A 23603-nucleotide genomic window follows, 5' to 3' on the forward strand; every position below is an offset into this window, starting at 1 on the left:
AAACACAAATTCCTGGCTTAAATATAACTTTATAATCAGGAAAGCACAATAAAATGACTTTTATAATGTGGAAGTTTTTTCTCCAAAGGGAATTTATCTGCCCAGTATAAGTAACCAAACCTGCTCAGCTCGAGCTAACATTTTGGACATGTGGAATGTTCATAGTTGTTTACTAGGCTAACAACCCAGAAGGGCCTTTTTAAGCCTAGCCAAGCTTCCCAAATCTCTGACAAGTTCTGATGCTCTTGATAAGTGAAGCAGGGGCTTGGGAGATGAAACATTTACAAACTAGGACCTGGGAAATGAACTATTTACAGACTGCCTGTGTCCATTAGAAACATAGGTGTCAAACTAAGGAAGAATTTCCTGCACCCATCCAAATGTCCAGGTTGCACTTGAACTGCATTAGAGAGGAACTCTGCTTCACATGGATGGGGACAGCCTGTTCCAGAGACACGGTAATTTCTGGGATACATACCTCTCTCTCCAGCAGGTACTATTTATATCACAGGCAAGGTTTAAGTCTTTAGAGTGAGTAACTCTGGTGCGGTTTGTTTTGTGGATATGCAGGAGGTCCATCAGAGTGGGGTCTGACAATGCCCTGTATGTCAAGCATGGATCTCCCTAAAAAGCCTGTAGGAGACAGAATACAGGGACACAGCCTTGAGGCGGTCTACATAGGACATTTTACTTAAGCCTTGCATTCTTTTAGTAAGGAACATCTGTGGATGTACCAATTGTTGAATACGAATGCCAAAGGAGGCAATGTACTCAATGATAGGTTGAATACAGTGGAGCAATGACTTCCTTGGACTTATATGCCATACCTTTGTAAGATGTGCACCATAGAATGATTTCCTCACTAGTGCAGACACGTGATGGTCAAAGGGTAGATTACTATCTGTGTGCTTCCCTAAGTCATTGACTACTGAGTCAACTCTAAGGGATGTGTACTTAATATGGTAGTTACCAGGGGGTGGAAGACTTCCTGAAGGATACTATTATGCATTTCTTGGCATTTAGTTTCAGTCCATGACTCTGACACCAGTTTGCCTGTGTCAGCCCCTCCTTGAGAGCATTTGTGTAAGTGTGGGATTCAATGACAGCTCCTAATTTGTAATCATCTGCAAATTTAGTCAGCTAGAGACCACTGACCTTGGCCTTGACTTCAGAGAAGTAAATGCCAAAAAGGAGTGGTTCAATAACTGATCCCTGAGGGACTCCACTTGTGACTGGCCTCTTTGTAGAGGTGGACTCCCCAATTCTAACTTCCTGGGTCTTGTCTGTGAGATGGCTATCCATCAGGTAAAATACGAATTTGCACTGAACCTCGAGTGTATCAACAATGCTTGAGTGGGGTATTGTGTCAAATGCCTTGGCCAGGTAAAAGTAGACCGTGTGAACCATTTTGCCCTTATCCATTGCTTTGTTGACCTTCTCAAAGAAGTCTACCAGGCTGAGTAGTCATGATCTGCCCTTGATAAAACCCAAGTGGGTTGGGTCCTTTGTCTGGAGATTTACTATATCACTATTGATCAATTCCATGACAATTCTTTCCATGGCTTTACATACAAGTCTAGTGAGACTTGTGGGTCGACAGTTTCCAGGGTCTGTAGATGGCCCACGTTTGTGCAGAGGAATGACTGTTGCTGTTCTCCATTTATGAGGCACGAAGCCTGTTTGGAAGCTATAGTTAAATAGCAGTTCCAGAGGCCACAACAGGTCATGTTTCATGCTATTTAGAAGGCATCCTGAGATATTGTCTGGGTTCATTGATGCAGTCTTCTTGGCCTTAGAGAGAGCATTAAGAACATGTTCCCTAGTGATAGCAGGGGGACTTGTATTTGATGGTATTTCCTGAGGGAAGGTTGAGGGGGAGAGAGGCATAAAGTTGGAGCTGAATTTATCGGCCAGTAGGTTTGCAATATCTTCTGGCTCACTATAACTGGCTCCATTTACAATGGGTTCTGCACACAACTGTGTATTGCCTTTGAGGTTGCTGACAAAGCTAAATAATGCCTTGTGGTTGTCCTTAGCATGGTAGGCCACATTCACCTCAAATTTGGCTTTGGTAGACTTTATTTGTCCTCTGAGATGTTTGTTTAGTTTGATGAAAGTGCTTTCATCTTCCTGGGTGCTGCACCTCCTAATTTTTGCCATCATTTTCTTCCCTCTGTTATACAGCCTATTGATTTTGTGATTCCACCAAGGTAGCTTGTTTTTTGAGTTAGTTATGTACTTCTTCCTGGTGGGTACAGCTGCCTCTATGCAGCTATTAACATGCTTATACAGGGTTTCTGTGAGCAGTTCTACATAGGCAGCAGTGTTCTCAGGGTCTATGGGGGCTTGAAATTTTGTCAGGTTATCACTTAATAGCAGTAGCTTAGCCTTAGAGTAGTTCCTGAATATTCCAGGTTTAGCTGGCGGTCCACGGTTTAATTTTTACTTCAAAGGAGACCATTTTGTGGTCTGACCCTACCACAGAAGACATAGTAGAGGGTGTGCAGCACTCTCCCATATTAGTGAGGACCAGATCCAGTATGGCTGCACCACTGGTTGGTGTAATGACCATCTGGATGCAGGAGTGTTTACAAAATCCAGGAATCTCTGTGCCTGTACATCTGATGCTGTATAGGTGCCCTGAAGCTTTGGAAGCTGGCTAGCTTTTATATCCTTGGCAGGGTATAGCCCATTTAACCAAGGCTACTGCAGCAGTGATTAATATGATGAACACCTAAGCATCCGTACAGAAAGACACAATAATGTAACAAAGTTGTTACAGTGGTGAATGTGCAAATATTACACTAAACAAGCACATAAGTAGCACAGGAAACATGAATCACAAAATTACCAAAAATGAAGAAATAATTACATGGGACCATTCAATAACCAACTGTAAAGGAGAAGAAAAAAATACCGTTAGTGTAACAAAAAAAAACAAACTACAGTGATAGTCATACCTAGAGGTTATAGTTTCAAGCATTTAACAAAAAAAGAAGTTATGTTCTGACCATAATGTTCCATCTATGTTGTTCATCGTCATTCATTCACTACTGATGGGTGTCAGTTCCGTTCCCGGAACCGATTCGGCCTTGTAACAAGCTTGTGCCAACCAAAAAAACTCTCAAGCTAAGCTTTACCCATAGTGCCCCCCTCCCTGTTACCTCAGATCGAGTTTGCCTGTAATAAAGAAAGTAGAAGCTTTTTCTGAGCAGGTCCCCTAATGTGGGATTAGGACCAAAACCGGACTCCAGGAGCCCCTTGGAGGGGGAAGGAGGGTGGGATGTAATGAATGAAAGAAGATGAACAACAGAGATGGAACGTTATGGTAAGAACATAACTTCTTTATCTGATGTTGTTAATCTTCATTCATTCCTTACTGATGGGACAGAGTCCCTAGCTACTTTATGCCCTGGGAGGCCCTTATGGAAGGATGTTCCTGAGTACCACGGAACCAAAGGACGCTCTCCCCCTGAAGACCAAATCCAATTTGTAATGGGTAATAATGGTATGAGGGGTAGCCCAAACTGCAGCTGCACAGATATCATCCATTGAAGCCCTTGAGTGAAAAAGTTACAGAAGTCGCCACTGATCTGGTGGAGTGTGCTTCGACTTTGCTCATTACAGGAATTTGATTATGTTGATAGACAAAACATATACAATTTCTCAAACACTTAGACAAGGTCAATTTAGAAACAGTTTATCAATTTAGGGCCTGAATAATAGACAACTAGTCTGATTTACGTAGTGATTTAGTTCTGTTCAGATAAAATTATAATTCTCTACGTAGAGCCAGTTTGGAAAAAAGACTGGTAGGTCAATGGTCTGGCTAGCTGCCAATTCTGTAACAATTTTGGGCAGGAAGGAAAGGTTATTCCGGAATGATACTTTGTCCTTATTAAAGATCATGTAAGAGCACTTTATACACAAGGCATGAAGCTTGGATATGCATCTTGCTAAGGTAATGGCTACTAATAATAGGGATTTCCAAGGTAAGAACTTTACGTTGCAAGTGGCAGCAGGATCGAAAGGTGATTGAGTCAAGGATTGCAGTACTAGTGTTAAACTACAAGGTTCAGTCGGTTCTTTGAAGGGTGGTCTGATATGCTAGACCCCTTTCAGGAAGGGTCTTACAGAGACTATGGGAGATTACGGATGAGTCTTGGAGTCCACTACAGAAGTCTAAGATAGCAACCAAATGTACTCTAATGGTGGAGGCTGCTGGCCCTGAATTAAGAACACCTGATAAATTATCCAAAACCATACTAACAGGAGCTGAGCAAGGGTCTAGTTCTCTCTGCCGGGACCAAATAAGGAATCTTTTCTACTTGATAAGGCAGATTTTCCTGGTGGATAGTTAATGTGAAGCCAGAAGAATGTTAAGCACTGGGGAGGTAAGGTTATTCTGCCTGGCAATTAATGGAGGTGGAGAAACCAAACTGTCAGCTTGAGACTGGATATGTTTGGGTGACTCACCCCCTACACCTGCAGATGTGAGATTAATTCCAGAGTTGGATCCAGAATCCATGGTTGACATACTAGGTGAGGCCAAAGAAAGGTAAATCAGATCTGTCGGGGCCAGTAGGGTGCAATGAGGATTACTATGCTTCTCAGCCAAATGGCCTTCTTTAGAAATTGTGGGATCAGGGGAAAGGGAGGGAAAGCATAGAGAAGTCCCGTGAGCCAATCATGTATCACAGCGTCCCTCGGGGACTCCCCCTGTGGGGGAACTGAGGCAAAGTAGCTGCGGCACTTGAGATTTACTGGAGAGGCAAATAGGATGCAGGAAGGCTGGCCTCAGCGGCTGAAGATCTTCGCTGCTACGGTTGAATTGAAGGACCAGTCGTGAGGCAGGAGGATACATCTGCTCAGTTTGTCTGCAATCACGTTGGAATTTCCGGGAATGTGCATTGCTATCAGAAAGCAGTTGGAAGCTATTGCCCATTGCCACATTCTCATGGCCTCTTGACACAATGGGGAGGACTTGGTTTCCCCTTGTTTGTTGATATACCAGACCACTGACATGTTGTCAGACTGGATAGCAATTGATCCTGAGGGGAGGACAGACTGGAATGCTTGCCACACTAGAAGCACTGCCCTCAGTTCTAGGACACTGATATGCACGATAGCCTCTATGGTTGAACAAGTGCCTTGGACCATCTTTTCCTGAAAGTGCCCCCCCCCCCTCCCCATCAGGGAAGCGTCTGTGGTCACTTTGGCTGTTGGCTGAGATGGGGAGAAAGGGTGACTACATAGGTCTTTTTCTGGCTTTATTCACCTAGTTAAATCTTGGTTGCTTTGCTTTATTATGCGGATCTGAAAAGACATAGGATGGTGCAAAGAAAACCACGGTGTTAGCAGGATCCACTGAAGAAGTCTCATGCATAGCCTCTCTAGGGGAACTATTGTAATTGATGCTGCCATTGATCCTAAAAGTTGAAGGACAGCCCGAGCTGGAACCTCGTTTTGAGAGAGTATCACCTGGAGTTGGGATCTCAGTCTTTCTAATCTGGCAGGGAGACTAGGCAAGATTGGGTATCGAAAGTTGCTCCTATAAATTCCAAGGAGTCAACTTGCATTTCTCCCAGTTTATAGAGATCTCTAGGTATTTTGTCAGTTTTAGAGAGTAGTTTAAGGCTGTAAGCAGTAGACACATGGTGGGGGCGGTAAGGAGCCAATTGCCTCAGTATGGAAACATTCGGAATCCTTGCAGTCTCAAGTGACCTGTTACCAATGTCATGCATTAGGTGAACACTCTGGGGGCTGAAAAGAGTCCAAAGGGCAGCGCTTGGAATAGTTAATGATTGGCTCCCAGACGGAAGTGAAGAAATCTTCTGGAGCATTTGTCCATTGTTATGTGGTAATACACATCCTGAAGATCTACTGGGCACACCTAGTCTTTCTCCAGGAAGAGTAGGATAGACTGAACCATGACCATCTGGAATTATGTTTGGTTGAGAAATTTCTTCAGAATGCTGAGATCCAAAATCAGTCTCCAGTCCCCTGTTTTTATTGGCATGAAAAAGAACCTTGAGTAAAATCAGGATCCTATTTGGTCTGGTGGGACTGCATGGATGACTATTTTTTGAGACATCTTTAGTATTTCTTCAGCTGCTGCTTCCCTTTGACTGGGTAGGACACCGAGAATGCGCCTTAATGGCTTTGGACAAATACTGAAGGATATGTGATAACCTCTGGGCATTCTATTCTACACCCAAGAATCTGTGGTTGTTTGCCAGGCAGGGTGGAGCAGAGAGAAATGTACCCAGACTGCTTCCAGAGGAAAGCGATTGGGTGCTCTTCAGGAGCACTGGCAGGGTTTGTCCAGAGATAGAATCCCTGGATCCCTGGTTATGCGGACTCCCTTTGCCCCTGTAGAGGCAACTTCCAGTTGGGCTACCCCCTCTGCCACAGGGAGTAATCTCGCCATGTGTGTCGCGGAAAGGACCCTGGGATTTCTTGTGTCACATGTTTCCACTCCTCTGATTCCTAGAGTAGGACCGTTGAGTGGAAAAACATAAGCCCATGGCAGACAGGGTCTTACTGTCCTTCTCACATCTAGCTGGAATATCTTTCACTTTTGGGCCAAAGACAGAAGACGCTTCCACTGCAGTGTTAAGAAAGGAAGACTTAAAAGGGTCCGCAAAGGCGCATCCAGGCGTGACGTCTCATGACGAGAACTGGCAGCTCTAGCCGCCTTCGATAGCGTGAGAGATTAACAGCATGGATGAGTTGGATATAGATTCCAGGGTCACAAGCTGTGAGGCAACTTTGTCCCGTACCTCATCAGAAACTGCTCCTGCCAATGTTCCAGAAAGTTCCGAGATTAGGTCTCTCTGAAGTCTAGTAAAGTGTGCCAAGTAATTCAAGAAATGAATGGCAAAGGTCAATGAGGCAAGCACTTACTTCCCTAACCTGTCCATCGCCAACAACTCTGTTTGGGAGGCGGACAGTCTGGCTGTCTTCGGCAAACTCTTTCCTAGTGGCCGCTGTCACCACCATAGCACTTACAAGTAGGCCTTTAGACCAGTGTGGGCTTCCTTTGGGTGGGGACAACATTTTGTCTGGTCTCCGGGGGATTGGTTCAATAGTATCAGGATTCTTCCATGCGCGCTGCACGAGATGGACTAATTTGTCTGCAGGCAGAGTTTCCCAAGAAGAAGAAGGTCAAGCACAAAAAGCCTGCAAGAATACAGACTCCTCAGAGAAAGGGCTGGGGGACTTCCAGTCTCCCTGCTGCTTTAAAATTTCCAGAATGTCTCCAAAGGAGACATCCTCAGGGGGTGACCATGGGAACCCCTCCCTTTCATTGTAGTCCATATCTTCGGTGAGGGACTCCTCGGGGGAGTCCACGTGCTTCCTTTTCCATGATCTCTTAAGTGGTACCTCTTCAGCAGGAGGCTTCTAATGAGGAGTCTGAAGAGAGGGCACCATGCGTTAGGGCATCTTGAGGCTTTTGTGCTCGATGTCCCGATGTGGCGGCCTCTGTCAGTTGTGGTTCAGAGGGAGGACATATCTGGTATCCCGACGCTGATGGTTTGCCTACAGAGGCAAGGACCCTCTCAATCGCTTGCAAAGCTGGCCCGCTTGAAGAGGGATGGGAGCCTGGAACTGAGACGAACAACCTTGGAAAAAGGGGGGGGGGTCACACCCTGGTCTGACCGGTCTACTCCCAAGGAAGGAGCCCCAAGAGGACTTGGCACTACCAAGACTCCCAGAAGTGTAGCAGACAGTGCCGTAGAAAAAATCGGTGCTGTAGTCACGATACCTGCAGTCCAGTCATGATCCTGAGGATGGCATGGCTCTGAGCGAGCCGGAGACAAAAGGGTTGACTCCGGAACCATGGTGAGATCCACTAGTAGAACCGAAGGAGTGGGAACCAAAATAGGAGTCAGTGCTGAAGGCTTTGATACCTGCAATTAGGTCAAAGGAGGAGAATACGCATAAGTCTGTGGAGAAAAACTCCCAATTCCAGTTGGGAGGGGAGGTCTGGAAGGTGTTGAAATCCCTCTGGCCATCAGCAGCTGGTCTACAAGACACATCACGTCCAGTTCCGAGAATCTCCTGGAAGATCGGGTTGATATCCCCAGTGGAGAATCAGGCCATTCCAAAAAAGGGCTATAATATTGCCCAAAGAAAGGATATGCCGTGGGAGAGTATCGGGTCCGAGCAGGCTCTCCTATCGATACAATGGTCTCAAGACCAATAACATGTATAAGGTGGGGGGAAGGGACTGGTGCTGGATTTACTATTGTTCGTGCCAAATAGGATGGAACTACTGTGCTAGTTGAAGGTATAGTTGGTACAGTGGGTATTGGCACCATCAAGAATGGTGCCAGAGTTAAAATAATAGAAGATGGCACTGAAGTGGATACATGCGGTTTCAGAACAGAGTATGGCGCCGTGGAGGGTGGTTGAGGCCCCGGAGCCAAAGTCGTTGGTGCCAATTTAGGAATGTTTGGTCTGGGTTCAGACTTCCCATCACCAGAAAGAGGTGAAGAAGGAACAGAGTGGCCTTTTTTTTGTGTTTTTCTTTGGAGGGAGTGAGCCCTCCGACACAGAAATAGCTTCTGAGGAAGGTGTCTTTAATAGGCCCGTAAGAATCAGTTTGTTTTTCCTCTTGTTTGGGGTATGAGAAATGAACCCTTTACAAACGTCACAAGGTGGTTGAACAGATAGATGTGGGACACCCACACAACACACACAAGAAATATGAGTGTCAGAATTAGGCATTTTGCGACCGCAGTGGTTGCACTGCTTGAATCCTTTTCCCCTTTCTTCTCAGACAAGGTGGGGAACAACTTCAGCAAATTGCTTATCTGGTATCAACAAAATACAAAGTACAGTTGTGTACCTACCATAAATGTAGATGTTACAGTGTATTCACTGTTGCAGTCATTACAATTGGGTTATCCCGCTGGCAGGCTACCCGCAGTCGGCCTGAATTCCACAGTCTAGGTCCGGTGTCGGTTGCTGTTGCCTCCTCCCTGAAGTCAGTGCGCCAGGAATATAAAACATGCAGCCGACACCATTTTCTTCAGTTTTTCTTGCCCCAGATGTCAGGTGCCCCCAAAAGGGTAGGCTAAAATTATGTAAATAAAGCATGCATTCACCAAAGTAAATTATTCCTTCATCTACAAGCAAATACACCACATAGGTTGTATAGAATACAGAAGTACAGATAAGTTCCAGCAAAGATAAGGGGGATGGTGGGTGGGTAAAGTACAGTTTTGTACCTACCATAAATGTAGATGTTTGAGTGCTAATACAGCTGCAGTCATAACAGATGGGTTCTACTGCCATCAGACGGGTCCTTGGTCGGCCGAATTCCAAAGTCTAGGTCCAGCGTCGGTTGTCGTCGCTTTCTTTCCTGACGTCAGTGCGACAGGGTTACATAAGACGCAGCCGATGCCATTTTCTTCAGTCTTTCTTGCCCCAGATGTCAGGTGCCCCCAGAAGGAAGGCAATATATATATATATATATATATATATATATATATATATATATATATATATATATATATATATATATATATAATATATATATAATCATGCAATGCAATATAATCAAAAATCAGTAGTTGCAGGTTGTAAGATGAGGAGTTAGCCACTAGGTCTGTACCCAGAGGGGAAGGAGGGAGGGAAACATGGACTGCAGCTGTATTAGCACTCGAACATCTACATTTATGGTAGGTACAAAACTGTACTATGTTCATCGTGCATACAGCTGCAGTCATAACAGATGTGTAGAATCCCAAAGCTACGCACAGGGTGGTAGGCAAAAGGTGGAACTGGGAGGAGCCAGAATGCCCTGCAACACAGCAGTGGCAAAGCCTGCTCTAGTTTTAGAGTATAAAGGTAGGTGTGGTAGTGTTTAGTGAAGGTATGCACAGAACTCCAAGTGGCTGTCTCCAAAATATCTTTGGTAGGGACTCCTCTGAGGAAGGCTGCAGAGGTAGCTGTGGCCCTTGTGGAGTGGGATATGATGCCTGTAGGTACAGATTTACGATGAAAGGAGTAGCAAAACCGTATGCAGTGGCCTATCCATTTTGAAATTGTCTGTTTGGAAATTGGCTTCCCTTGAGCTCCTACAGCATAGGACACAAAAGAGTTGTTCTGATTTCCTGAAAGGCTTTATTCTGTCCAAATAGTAACGTAGCTGTCTATGGATGTCTAAGGAATGTAGCAGCCTTTCCCCTTTGTTTTGAGGATTGGGGTAAAAGGAAGGTAAGTGTATGGCCTGATTTAAAGCTACCCTGGATACTGCCTTAGGCATAAATGACGGGTTGGTTCGTAGGGAAACCCTGTCCTGATGGAAGATGAGAAAGGGCTGCACAGCCTTGAGGGCTTGTAGTTCCGAGACCCTACGAGCTGAGGTAATAGCCAGAAGGAAAGCTGTTTTCCAGTACAAATATTGCAAATCTGTTGAGGCAGCTGGTTCAAAGGGAGGCAATGTTAATTTTTCTAGAATGTAATTAAGATCCCAGGCTGGTATTGGTTGTTTCCTTGGAGGTCTTAAATTCTTAGCCCCTCTGAGGAACTGCCTTAAGAGTGGGTGAGAGAATAAGGGTGGATCAGTGTTGTATTCTGCAGAAATGGCTGAGGCATGGATTTTGATGGAGGAAAATGAAAGTCCACTGTTCAACAGCTCAGCTAGATACTGTAATATCCGATTCAAATTCAGTTTTCTAGGATCCTGGCCCTTTTTCTCATTCCAAGCGCAAAACCGTTTCCATTATGAGGAGTAAGCTTTTCTAGTAGATGGCCTTCTGGCCTCCAAAATGACATCCTGCACCTCCTTGGAGAGCAGGGTCTGTTGTGGTGTTAAGGAATTTTCCATGCAGCCAGATTGAGTGTTTTCAGCTGACTGTGAAGAGTTTTGTAGCTGTGCTGAGTCAGGAGAAGAGGCATTAGAGGTAGGGTCCAGGGAGGAGAATGTGTTAGGCTCGTCAGGAGTGGGTACCAGTGTTGTCTTGGCCAGTCTGGAGCAATCAGTATCATCTTTGGTCTGTCTGCTCTTGCTTTCAAGAGCACCTTGGGCAGTAGAGGCAAAGGTGGGAAGGCGTAAACTGTCCGTGCTGCCCAACTGAAAGAAAGGGCATCCACTCTCCAGGCCTTTGGATGAAATGTCCTTGAGCAGAATTTTGTCAATTGATGATTCCTGTGGGAGACAAAGAGATCTATGTCTGGCCTTCCCCACGCTTGGATTATCTTTGTAAACATTTGAGGGTGCAACTTCCATTTGTGCGGGTCTGTCATATTTTTGCTTAGATTGGCTGCCAGCGTGTTTTCCAAACCTGGCAGGTACTGTGCTTGAAGCTCGATTTACCATTCCAGAGCCATGTTCCAAAGTGACATGGCCAGCCTGCACAGGGGGTATGAATGTGTTCCTCCTTGTTTGTTTATGTACCATATTACTGTGGTGTTGTCCGTTCTTATCAATAATTGCCTTGGATGCAGGAGGTCCTTGAAAGCTGTAATTGCATTTATCACTGCTAGCATTTCCTTTTGATTGATGTGAAGGTGCTTTTCCTTTTGGGACCATTTGCCCTAAATGCACCTGTCTGTCATGTGTGCCCCCCAGGCGTAGTCTGAGGCATCTGTTGTGATGACTTGATTTGCTGGAGGCTTGCAGAATGGTAGACCTGTGTTTGGCATGCTTGGGCCCACCATAGAAATTCCTTTTGCAAACATGGAATTTGTGGTATTATTGTTTCCAAACTGTGGCAGTGTTGAGACCATAGGTTTTTTAGGTACCACTGAAGTTTCTTCATATGCAACTTTGCACATGGGATTAGAAGAATGCAAGATGCCATGAAGCCCAGAGCCTGCAGGATTTTCCTTGCAGTTAGCCTGGTACAATTTGCTAGCATCTTGAAGTACTGAGTTAGTTGCCCCTGTTTTTCTGGCGTAACATAGGCCATCTGGGTGTTTGTGTCCAAGTTGGCACCCAGGAAAATTATTTTCTGAGATGGTGTTAGCCTGGATTTCTCTTTGTTGACTGTGTATCCCAGACAATTCAATAACCGTGTTACATAAGCCAGATGTTCCAGAAGTATGTGTTTGCTGTCTGCTTGGATTAGGCAATCTTCCAAATAAGGGTAAATTTGTATCCCTTGAAGTCTGCAGTAGGCAATTACTGATGCCAGGCATTTTGTGAATACTCTGGGCGCAGTAGATAAGCCAAAGGGCAATGCAGAGAAATGATAGTGGATCGAACCTGCAAGAAATCTGAGGTATCTTCTGCAGCTTTGTCTGATTGGGACATGCAGGTATGCCTCCTTGAGGTCCAATGTTACCAGCCAAGACTCCTTGCCCAGCATGGGAAAAAGCTGCTGTAAGCTGAGCATCTTGAATTCTGGTACAAGTAGAAATGTGTTTAGGATGGATAAGTCCAAAATGTGTCTCCAATCGGTTCCCTTCCTTGGTACCAGGATTAGTCTGGAATAAAAACCTTGACCTTGTTCGTGAGTAGGTACCTCTTGAATAGCTTTCATGTCCATGAGCTTTGAAATTTGTATTTGAGCCTCTGCCCTTTGATTGTGTGGCAGGTTCGGCATGCCTTTCATTTTTGGAAGAGTGTAAAAATGAAATCTGTAGCCTCTGTTTATAATGTCCAGGATCCATTTGTCTTTTGTGACAATATGCCAATTTTTTGAAAATAATGCCAGCTTTCCTCCCAAGGGTTCTGCCACCTGAGCCTTGCTTGGCATGCAAAGGGGAAAGTCATTGAGTTTGTTTCCTGTATTGTTGTGCACTGTCTTCGCCACCTCTTGGTGCTGGAGATTGCCACTGTCTGCCTCTATATGATCCTTGAGATTGTCCTCTGCCCCTTGTGCGCCTGTATCTACCACTTTGGGGCTTGTCCGTGTCTGGAAAGGACCAGTTTTTTGAAGGCCAATTTCTGCTAAAACGTGGTGGTTGTACCTGTAGAAAAGCTTTGACAGTTTGCATAGATTTAGCTTTTTCTTCCATTTTCCGTAGTATCTCCTCAGCATTAGTACCAAATAATACATCCTTTTGTAAAGGAGCATCTAGAAGTTTAGCTTTAACATGATCAGGCAAGGTTTGTTCCCTAAGCCAGGCATGTCTACGAATGACTGATCCTGTAACAGCAGCTCTACTTGAGGCCTCTAGAGCATCATAAGCACATTGTAAGGTGTGTTTATCCACTTGTTCTGCACTATGCATCATATCCTGCAACTCCTTCAAATCTGGTTGTTCAGGTTGTGACATTTTATTCCTTAATTGTGATAACAGAAACTGCTGATATTTAAGCATATGGAACTGACAAATTTAAGGCCCTCATGGCTAGGGTGGCCGAGGTATATACCTTTTCCCCCCACCTTTCTAAGGATCTAGACTCTCTCTCGGAAGGTAATGGATTCTTAGCAGTAGAGGCCTTCATTCCCTTGGGGCCTTGAGAAATGGTCTCAGGGTAGGCATTATGGCTTTTGTAAAGAAATTGGTGTGAGTTAGGAACTCTGTAGTACCTATCAGGCTTGACTGGGGCAGGAGGCAGGGAATCCGGATTAAGGCAAGCCTCCGCGTAAACATCATCAAGTATGTCCAAGACAGGAGGTATCGCCAGAGGTCTATGCTGAGGTAGCAAAAGAAATTCCCTAAGCCTTTTCTTGGAATCTGAAAAATCTTGACCTTCCCAATGGAAGTGTTCCCTCAAGGTATGCAAGGTTTCCCCGAAAGAAAAATCCTCTGGGGGGATACAGAAGGAATGGACTGCTCTGCATCAGAATCTTCAAAAGGGGAGTATGAGTGTTCCTCTTCATCAGAAAGTTCTGAAATAATGGAGCCCTGGTCAGAAGGGGGAGAATCTTCCTCCACTCTGGGTCTCTTGTCCGGAGGGGGTTGGGAACCCCTGATAAGAGTAATTAAATCCTCAGCCATTTTGAGCATCTGCTTTTTAGGCATGGGGCCTGGAGATGGGCCCTGTGCAACAGGCCTCTTGGAATGCATGGCTGATTTAGACTTAGTAAAGGCCTTTATGGAAAAGGAAGATGAAGGTCTGAAGACACCATGGGTGGAAGTGGACCTGTCCACATTAAGAGGTTCAACACTCACAGTGGCTTCGGTAGCTGTAGTCAGGGTATGGGCAGAGGAACCTGCGGTCTCGGTTACAGAAGACACCGCCAGAGAAGTGTCGTCGGTAGTCAGGGGCTGCGTAGGTGCCTCGCTGAGAACCGGACCACGTGTAGCCGGTTTTGGCGTGGTGTCGGTGGAGACCGCGGACCTCGCGTGTCGATGTTTGTCCTTGCGTTTTTTGGACAAAACAGTAGTCGGAGTCTCCGACGACATTTTATAATTAAAAGCTTTACCAAAAAAGTGCTGGGCGAACTCCGCCCGACGCTTAATAGTGCGTTTATTGAAAGTAGCACAAAAGCGACTGCCCGAGACGTCGTGGTCTGGGCCTAAACAAGGTATACAGAGGGAATGGAAATCCTTATGCGGTATTTGCTTCCCACAAGAAATACAATTGTTAACGTTGTCTGACATCGGTCTGAGGCAAGAAAAGTTTCCCCAATGGGGTACTTAGCTTTAAAGAAGACTTCGGTTTCCAAATTTTCGTAATTTCAGGAGCTGGCCGACCAGCACTTGAGAACTGCTTCTGCTTCGGGCACCGCGCGGCAAAAAAGACTGAAGAAAATGGCGTTGGCTGTGTCTTATGTACCCCCTGTCGCACTGACGTCAGGAAAGAAAGCGACAACGACCGACGCCGGACCTAGACTTTGGAATTCGGCCGACCGAGGACCCGCCTGACGGCAGGAGATCCCATCTGTTATGACTGCAGCTGTATGCACGATGAACATCCTGGACTGCAACAGTGAATACACTCAAACATCTAAATTTATGGTAGGTACACAACTGTACTATGTTCATCGTGTTTCACTATTGCAGTCATTACAATTGGGTTGAATCCCAAAGCTAAGGTTGGGAGGCTGGAGCTAAATAGGATTAGGAGCGGCTATGAAGCCCTGCAGAACTGCAGTGGCAAAGCCTGTCCTGGATTTAGAGTAGAGTGGTAAGTGATAGTGCTTTGCAAAAGTGTGCACTGAACTCCAGGTTGCAGCCTCTAAAATGTATTTGGTTGGTACTCCTCTGAGGAAATCTGCTGAAGTGGCTGCTGCTCTGGTTGAATGTGGCCTAATGGCCTTAGGGACTGATTTGCCATGTTGTGAATAGCAGAAAAGTACAGTTTTGTACCTACCATAAATGTAGATGTTCGAGTGTACACCCTGCTGCAGTCATCACACTTGGGTTATCCTGTTGTCAGGCGGTCCCGCAGTCGGCCGGAATTCCAAAGTCTTGGTCCGGCGTCGGTTGCTGTCGCTTCTTCCCTGACGTCAGTGCGCCAGGGGTATATATAATGCATCCGATGCCATTTTCTTCAGTTTTTCTTGCCACAGATGTCAGGTGCCCCCAAAAAGGTGGTCAGTAATTAGTATCAATTTATGAAGTTTTAGCACAAACACAAAATCCCTCCAGCTATAAGCAAATACATCAGGAAGGTTCTGTAGAGATTTAGCCAGTTAGATCAGAGAGGATGGAGGGAGGGTAACCTGGACTGCAGCAGGATGTACACTTGAACATCTACATTTATGGTAGGTACAAAACTGTACTATGTTCATCGTGTTACCCTGCTGCAGTCATCACACTTGGTTAGAATCCCAAAGCTAAGGATGGGTGGAGGAGTCATAGAGGGTTAGAGGAGGCAAGAAGGCCCTGCAGAACTGCAGTGGTGAAGCCAGCTCTAGTCTTAAGAGTAAAGTGGTAAGTGATAGTGTTTGGTAAAGTGTGTACTGAACTCCAAGTTGCAGCTTCCAAAATCTCCTTGGTTTGAACACCCCTGAGGAAGGCTGTAGATGCAGCTGTTGCCCTGGTAGAGTGGGGCCTAATGGTAGCAGGAACTGGTTTTCCATGATGGGTATAACAAAAACGAATGCAATGTCCTATCCATTTGATAATGGTTTGTTTTGATATAGACTTCCCTTGTGCAGCTGTAGCATAGGATACAAAGAGCTGGTCAGATTTTCTGAAAACCTTAGTTTGATCCAAGTAGTAACGAAGTTGCCTGTGAATGTCCAAAGAATGCAGGAGTCTTTCTCCTTTGTTCTGTGGATTTGGGAAGAAGGTGGGTAAGTGGATGGTTTGATTTAAAGCCACACTGGAAACCACCTTAGGCATGAAGGAAGGATTAGTTCGTAGAGAAACTCTGTCTTGATGGAAAATGAGGAAAGGTTCCACTGCTATTAGTGCCTGCAGCTCTGAGACTCTTCTAGCTGAAGTTATTACTAGCAGCAGGGCAGTCTTACATGATAGAAACTGTAAATCTGCAGAAAAAGCTGGTTCAAAGGGAGGTAGCGTAAGTTTTTCCAGAACAAAATTGAGGTCCCATGTTGGTGTAGGTGCTCTCCTGGGGGGGGGGGGTCTAATGTTTTTTGCCCCTCTGAGGAACTGCCTTAGAAATGGATGTGAAAATAAGGGTGGATCCGTGTTGTAGTGGGCTGAAATAGCTGATGCATGGATTCTAATGGAAGAAAAAGAAAGTCCTTTGTGCAACATCTCAGTTAAATACTGTAGAATCTGAGGCATGTGAGGCTGAAGTGTGTTTTGGCCTTTAGCTTGGTTCCAGGCGAGAAATCTTTTCCATTTGTCCGAGTAGGCCTTCCTGGTGCTGGGCCTCCTAGCTTCCAGAAGAACATCCATAACTGCTTGGGAAAGAGGAACTGGCTGGATGCTTAGCTGATTTGCCATGCAGCCAGATTTAAGGTTTTGAGCTGGCTGTGTAGAATCTGATTGGTTTGCTGTGTGAGCAAATGAGCAATTTGTGGCAAAATCCAAGGTGGGCCCTGGGCCATATTCCTGTGCTGGCGTGGCCAGGCTGGGGCTATGAGTATCAGTCGTGGTCTCTCCTTTCTGACTTTCATAAGCACCTTTGTGAGGAGAGGCAATAGAGGGAAGGCATATACTACCAGGTTTTTCCAACTGAATGAGAGTGCGTCCACTTTCCAAGCTTGATGGTGAAATGTCCTTGTACAAAATTTTGTTAGCTGATAAGTTTTGGGGGCTGGCAAACAGGTCTATGTCTGGAAGGCCCCATTTTTGAGTTATTGCAAATATTTGTGGATCCAGTTTCCACTCGTGGGGATCCATGATGTTTCTGCTGAGGTCGTCTGCCAATGTGTTCTTTTTTCCTGGCAGGAATTTGAGCTTGTAACTGAACTTGGTAAGCCAGTGTTGTGTTCCACAAGGTCATTGCTTGCCTGCATAGAAGGTAGGAGTGTGTACCCCCTTGTTTGTTTATGTACCACATTACTGTGGTGTTGTCCGTCCTTATTGCAAGTTGTCCTGGATGTAATAGGTTCTTGAAGGCTGTCTGAGCATTCTGTACAGCTAGCATCTCTTTTTGATTGATCTGCAGATTTCTTTGATCTGCAGACCATATGCCTTGAACGCACTGTCCTGCCATGTGTACCCCCCAGGCGTAGTCCGATGCATCTGTTGTCATAGTTTGCCTGGCTGGGGGCAAGGTGAAAGGCTGACCCTTGTTGAGGTGACATGCCTGTGACCACCATAGAAACTCCTGTTGTAGCCAAGGAATGAGAGATATCATTGTGTCCAAGCTGTGGCTGTGTTGAGACCACACGCTTTTTAGGTACCACAGTAATTTCCTCATATGCAGCTTTGCAAATGGTATTAGTAGTATGCAAGATGCCATGAAGCCCAAGGCCTGCAGAATTTTACTCGCAGAGAGTAGGGTCTTTGTTGCCATTGTTTTGAAATATTGAGTCAGTCGTAGTTGTTTGTCTGGCGTCAGATAAGCCTTCTGGGCCGTTGTATTCAAGGTGGCACCCAGGAATGTCATATTTTGTGAGGGTACTAGTTTTGATTTCTTTTACTGTGTACCCCAGGCAACTTAGAAGATGTTTTTACAAAAGCCAGATGTTGTAAGAGGATGTCCTTGCTTTCTGCTTGGTCCTTGTGCAGAATCTCTAGTTGGCAGTTGTGAGGGAGGCAAATAGATCTGTCCCCATCCCCATTTCCTTATCATCATGCTGCTGAAGACTTGGGGATCCAATTTCCCACTGGGGGGATCCAAGAGGTTTCTCTAGATCTAAGTCTGCCAATTCTTTTATCTTTTGTGCCTGTAGAAGATGTACTGCAGATGTGTCAATGCTGTGTCCCTGTCATACAAAGTCATGGCTAGTCTGCAAAGGGATAGGTGCTGACTTCCTGCTTGTTGTACCACATGACTGCTTGGATGAGGCAGTCGTCCAAGTAAGGATATATTTGTATTCCTCTTTGTCTGCAGAATGCAATTACTGCAGCTAGGCATTTTGTGAAGACCATGGGTGCAGTAGATAAGCCAAAGGGCAGTGCAGAGAATTGGGAGTGCATTGAGCCAGCTATGAATCTGAGGTATCTTCTGCATGATTGTCTGATTGGGACATGCAGGTATGCCTCTTTTAGGTCTAATGTCACAAGCCAAGCCCTCTTGCCCAGCATGGGCAGAAGCTGCTGCAAAGTCAACATCTTGAATTTTGGAATATCCAGATATGTGTTTAGAATAGATAGGTCCAGTATTGGTCTCCAGGCTTTGGTCTTTCTGGGCACCAAGAACAGTCTTGAGTAAAATCATTGTCCCTGCTCTTGCTCTGGTACTTGCTGAATAGCCCTCAAGTCCACGAGGGATGAAACTTGCTTTTGTGCCTCTGCCCATTGATTTTTTGGCAGGTCTGGCAAACCATGTGCCCTTGGCAGGGTATGAAAGTGAAACTTGTAGCCTTGTGACACTATGTTCAAGACCCATTTGTCCTGGGTTATTATGTGTCAATTTTGATGAAAAAGTGCTAGTTTTCCCCCTAAAGGTGCTGCCAGAAGATAAGTGCTTGGCGGAGGCAGGGGGAAGTCATTGGGACTGCTTCCTGTATGGCTGTGCTTTGTCCTCTCTGCTTTTGGAGGTAGAAGCACCCCATTGTTTAGACCTGTATGTGCCTTGGGGCTGGGATCTGCCTCTAGGGCATCTGTATCTGCCCCTTTGTGGCCTGTCTGACACTGGAAAGGACCAATTCTTTGTAGGCCAGTGTCTGCTAAATCTTAGAGGCTGTACCTGTAAGAAATCCTTGACTGTTTGCATAGATTTTGCTTTGTCCTCCACTTTCTTCAACACCTCCTCTGCTTTAACACCAAACAAGGCATCATGCTGTAATGGAGCATCTAATAATTTGCTTTAACATGATCAGGCAGATTCTGTTCCTTTAACCAAGCATGCCTCCTGATGACAGAACCCGTAACAGCGTCCCTGCAGGAGGCCTCCAGAGAATCAAAACCACATTGCAAAGTATGCTTTCTAACTTGTTCAGCTGCATGCAATAAATCCTGCATTTCTTTGTTTTCTGCACATTCAGAATTTATCAACAGTTTCTGTTTAAGCAGTGACATAATATATTGCTGATATTTAAGCATATGAAATTGACAATTTAAAGCCCTAATAGCCAAGGTAACAGAAGTGCAAATCTTTTTTCCCCATCTGTCCAGAGCCCTAGAATCCCTGTCAGAGGGAGTAGGTTTTTTTGCAGTGGAAGCCTTGATCCCTTTGGGACCCTGAGAGATAGTTTCTGGGTCAGCAACAGGGTTTTGAGAGAGAAATTAATGTGACTCTGAAACCCTGTAGTGTCTTGTCTGGCTTAACAGGAGCTGGACGCAGAGAGTCAGGAGTCAGACTGGACTCTGAAAAAACATCATCTACAATGTCACACAGGTGAAATAGCAAGTGGCCTGTGCTGAGGTAGTAAAAGTAAGTCTCTGGGCCTTTTCTTAGATTCTGAATAATCTTGACTCTCCCAGTGGAAATGCTCCCTCATGGTATGCAGAGTTTCCCCAAAAGAATAATCCTCAGGAGGAGAGGCTGAAGGGATAGATTCTTCAGCATCAGAATCCTCATAGGGAGAAAGAGAGTATTCCTGATCAGAAGAAGAATCAGATGACATGGAAACCTGATCTGAAGATTCATATTCTGTTTCTTGCCTAGGCCTCTTATCAGGAGGGGGATGGGAACCCTGATCAAAGCAATTAGGTCTTCGGCAATTTTGAGCATCTGTTTTTAGGCATGGAGGCCTGTCCATGGGTCTGTTGTACTGGTTTCTTTGTCTTTAAAGGTGCTTTAGTCTTTGTCTTTGAAGCTGAAGTCATTTTTACATATAACTGTGTAGGCCTGAAAACACCCTCAGAAGCAGATGCCTGCTCAGCGGCTCTGGACCCATCTGAGGGAACAGTTTCTGAGGTTCCAATACCTTGAGTTTCCAGTGGCCTAGTTGGCTCCACATGGGAGTCGGTAATGGCCTGCGGCTCTAAAGTAGCAGGCGTCGGGGGCTGCGAAAGCGCCTCACTGAGAACCAGCGACTGGCTTAGAAGAAGCCTCGTCGTCAGTTTTGGACCTCAGATGTTTGTCCTTTTCTTTTTCTTTGTGTTTCTTGGGAATTGCAGTAGTCGGATGGCTATCCGACGACATTGTGTAATTAAATCTTCTGCCAAAATAGTGAAATGCAAAATCGTACCGACGCTTAATAGTGCATTGGTTAAATCTAGCACAGAACCGACAATTACCTACGTCGTGGTCAGGGCCTAGGCAAGGAATACAGTAGGAATGAAAGTCCTTATGAGGCATTTGCTTCCCACAAGAAATACAATTATTAACTTTTTCTGACATCGGTCTGGAGCATGAAAAAAGATTCCCCAATGGGGTACTTAGCTTTTAATGAAGACTTCGGATCTGAAATTCGAAGACGAAAATCTCAGGAGTCGGTCGACCGGCACTTGCGAACTGCTTTTGCATCGAACACTGAGTGGCAAGAAAGACTGAAGAAAATGGCGTTGGCTGCGTCTTTTATACCCCTTGTTCACTGACGTCAGGGAGGAGGCGACAGCAACCGACGCCGGACCTAGACTTTTGAATTCAGGCCGACTGCGGGTAGCCTGCCAGTAGGATAACCCAATTGTAATGACTGCAACAGTGAAACACGAACATCACAAATACAATACCAGTACAAACTCAAAGTAAAGCAGATAGAGAAATCTTTTTTTTTTTTAAAAGGCAGGAAAGAATACCAGCAATGGTATGAAGACTACCACAAGAGGTAAAGAGAAGAAAGTAGAGAGAGAGGGAAGGCCTGTACCAATGACGGTACTAAGATTACTGGGCTGATAAGGAGGTAAGTAGAAAGATTTTTCCAACAGGGGTAAAAGTTTAGAGAGTAGTAAGAGAAAGTATTATAAACAAAAAAGAAAGGAAATTCTGTGAAAAAAGAGATTTCAGAATAATAAATTTTATAGTACGCTGAAAGCTGGCTTGACACGTCTTGATGGCTACACGGCAAACGAGATCTGAGGTAACAGGGTGAGGAGCACTCTGGGTAAAGCTTAGTTCAAGAGTATTTTGGCTGGCACGAGCTTGTTACAAGGCCGACTTGGCTCCGAGGATGGAACCGCCACCCATCAGTAATGAATGAAGATTAACATCAGATTAAGAAGACATGCAAGCAGAAACTACAGCAATATGGAACAAGGATAATCAGACAGTTCCAAAAGTCTTAGTAGCACCTGGAGTAATGAAAAAAAAATACAACCATACTAAATAGGTACTTTCATATCAACAAAAGGAGGAGGCAGTTTTGGATATGTTGATGTAACTTAGAGAAGTGCTCTTAGCAAACAGAGATTAAAGCAAAACTCGAGTGCATGAATTTTAGTTTCACCCTGACTTAAGAATTGGCTTCATTTCTGTCACAGCATCAAAAATGTAAACATTAAGAGATATTAAAACAAAAATACAAATACATCACAGAAAATCCACACAGTTACAAACATTAAATCTCACAGAAGTCCAATACACAAAAAGAAATATCACATACCTGAAGAGTTTTACCAAGACCCATACAATGTGCAAGAATACAGCCAGAGCCATGTGATGTCTTTGCTTTTGAAAGAGATTCACAGCAGCAATCCCACATGAACTGAACACCTGCAAACACATTGAAATATTTGTATTCTTAGCAAGGAAAGGATCAGAAAAGTATGTGCATATTAGTGTGTGTGCGTGCGGGTGGGGTGGTATTTACTTGTGGCCATTTGGAGTACAATATTACAAGACTGTAGTAGTGTAAAATAATAAATTACTTGCAACCACTACTTCTAAATATGGCATACATACAAATTGAAATACTGACCATATAACCACTAACACTACTAGCATTAAAGTACAGGTCTGAGCAGTATGCACCTTGCCATTAGATAACATAATTTTTTTTTCACTTCAGAACTGTAGATATTTATTTTATAAAGCAAGCAAGTCTAGATGCTGTTACATTCTCACTCAGGTTCCAAATGGCATGATTACTAAGGTAGTCCTTAACAGTGGGAATGACTAACAATGCATTCCACCTTAAAGAAGGAATTCTTCTAGGAAGGGATCAGTGAAGACCTTTTCCCATTTATGGTGATTCCTAGGAATTGCATCAAAGTAAGTACCTAAAAAATGCACATGAAGGAAGTCCTCAGACATGACTACTATGATATACTTGTCCAGGTATGGAAATAGTAGGAAATCAATCTCTAGCAGGCTTCAGTCACCATAGTCAGCACCTTAATTATGACCCTGTATGCAGAAGAAATTCAAATAGGAACAATCTGCACCAAAAGTGATGCTTATCCAGACACAGCCAACGAAGTTTGTCTACGCAGATGCCAGAGATGTGTTAAAAAGTATCCATCATGTCCAGAAACACTAGCCAGACAACTTACAGAAAACATGGGCATCATCTCCTTCAGAATTACCATCTAGAACCAAAAATGTAAGTAAACAAATTTGCTGGTTGAAACTCTCTCTTTCAGATCCAGGAAGAGTCAGGAGTAAAATTCCTAACCATCCTCTACCACCAGGACTGCCTCTATGACTTTATTCAGTACTACATTTTGTCCCTCTCCGAGTTCCAATGAAACAAATGGACTGCTAGTAGTGTTAGAGGAGGACAGACAAGTTTTATAACATGGTCAAAAGGAACCATGCCAAGAACCCAATGACTCATTGTAATAGCTCTCCAATCCAAATCAAGTTCAGAGAACAGCTCCCTCGCAAGTAGCCCAAAAAACATTAGGGCTGCAGTGAGACTGCAAGGAGAGCTATCAATTTTGTTGATTTCTCCATCACTGGAGGGATGAAATATTGCAATGTTTGAATGCATTGTTCAAACAGGAGGTATCTTCCTTAATTACTGTTGGACACGATTAGCACAGGAAGAGGTGGAGGAGCAGAAATGGGATCATCCAGACCCTCCATGGAGGTGAGAACCTGATTCTCTTTTAGGAAGTCACAGGCTAGGTCCCAGGCAGACTGGCTAATGAGCATACACCTGAAAAGTGGGCATCCAGAATCTTGGTTCACAGGCCCACCTGGAAGGAGGACTTCAACATACTGTTTTCAAGGTTCTCATTGCTATTTCATATACATGGCAAAGTGACTTAGCTATATCACTTATCTTTAATATAAATAGAGTTCCATAGACAGAAAGGATACATAAATAAACCTCAGC

The 23603-nt window shown here is 44.7% G+C and overlaps 1 protein-coding gene across 1 annotated transcript in view; it reads right to left on the reverse strand.

Moving 5' to 3' along the window:
• The window catches only part of ATRX (ATRX chromatin remodeler), a 3779564-nt gene that overhangs the window by 1469435 nt on the left and 2286526 nt on the right, over positions 1–23603 (reverse strand). The window contains exon 16 of the mRNA XM_044057254.1: positions 21927–22036. Within this exon, the coding sequence (XP_043913189.1) occupies positions 21927–22036 (110 nt within the window). The remainder of the gene's footprint in view (positions 1–21926; positions 22037–23603) is intronic.

The sequence above is a fragment of the Protopterus annectens genome, chromosome 15.part0 (genome assembly GCF_019279795.1).
Source record: "Protopterus annectens isolate FY-2018-M chromosome 15.part0, PAN1.0, whole genome shotgun sequence".
In the NCBI taxonomy this organism is placed as follows: Eukaryota; Metazoa; Chordata; order Ceratodontiformes; family Protopteridae; genus Protopterus; species Protopterus annectens.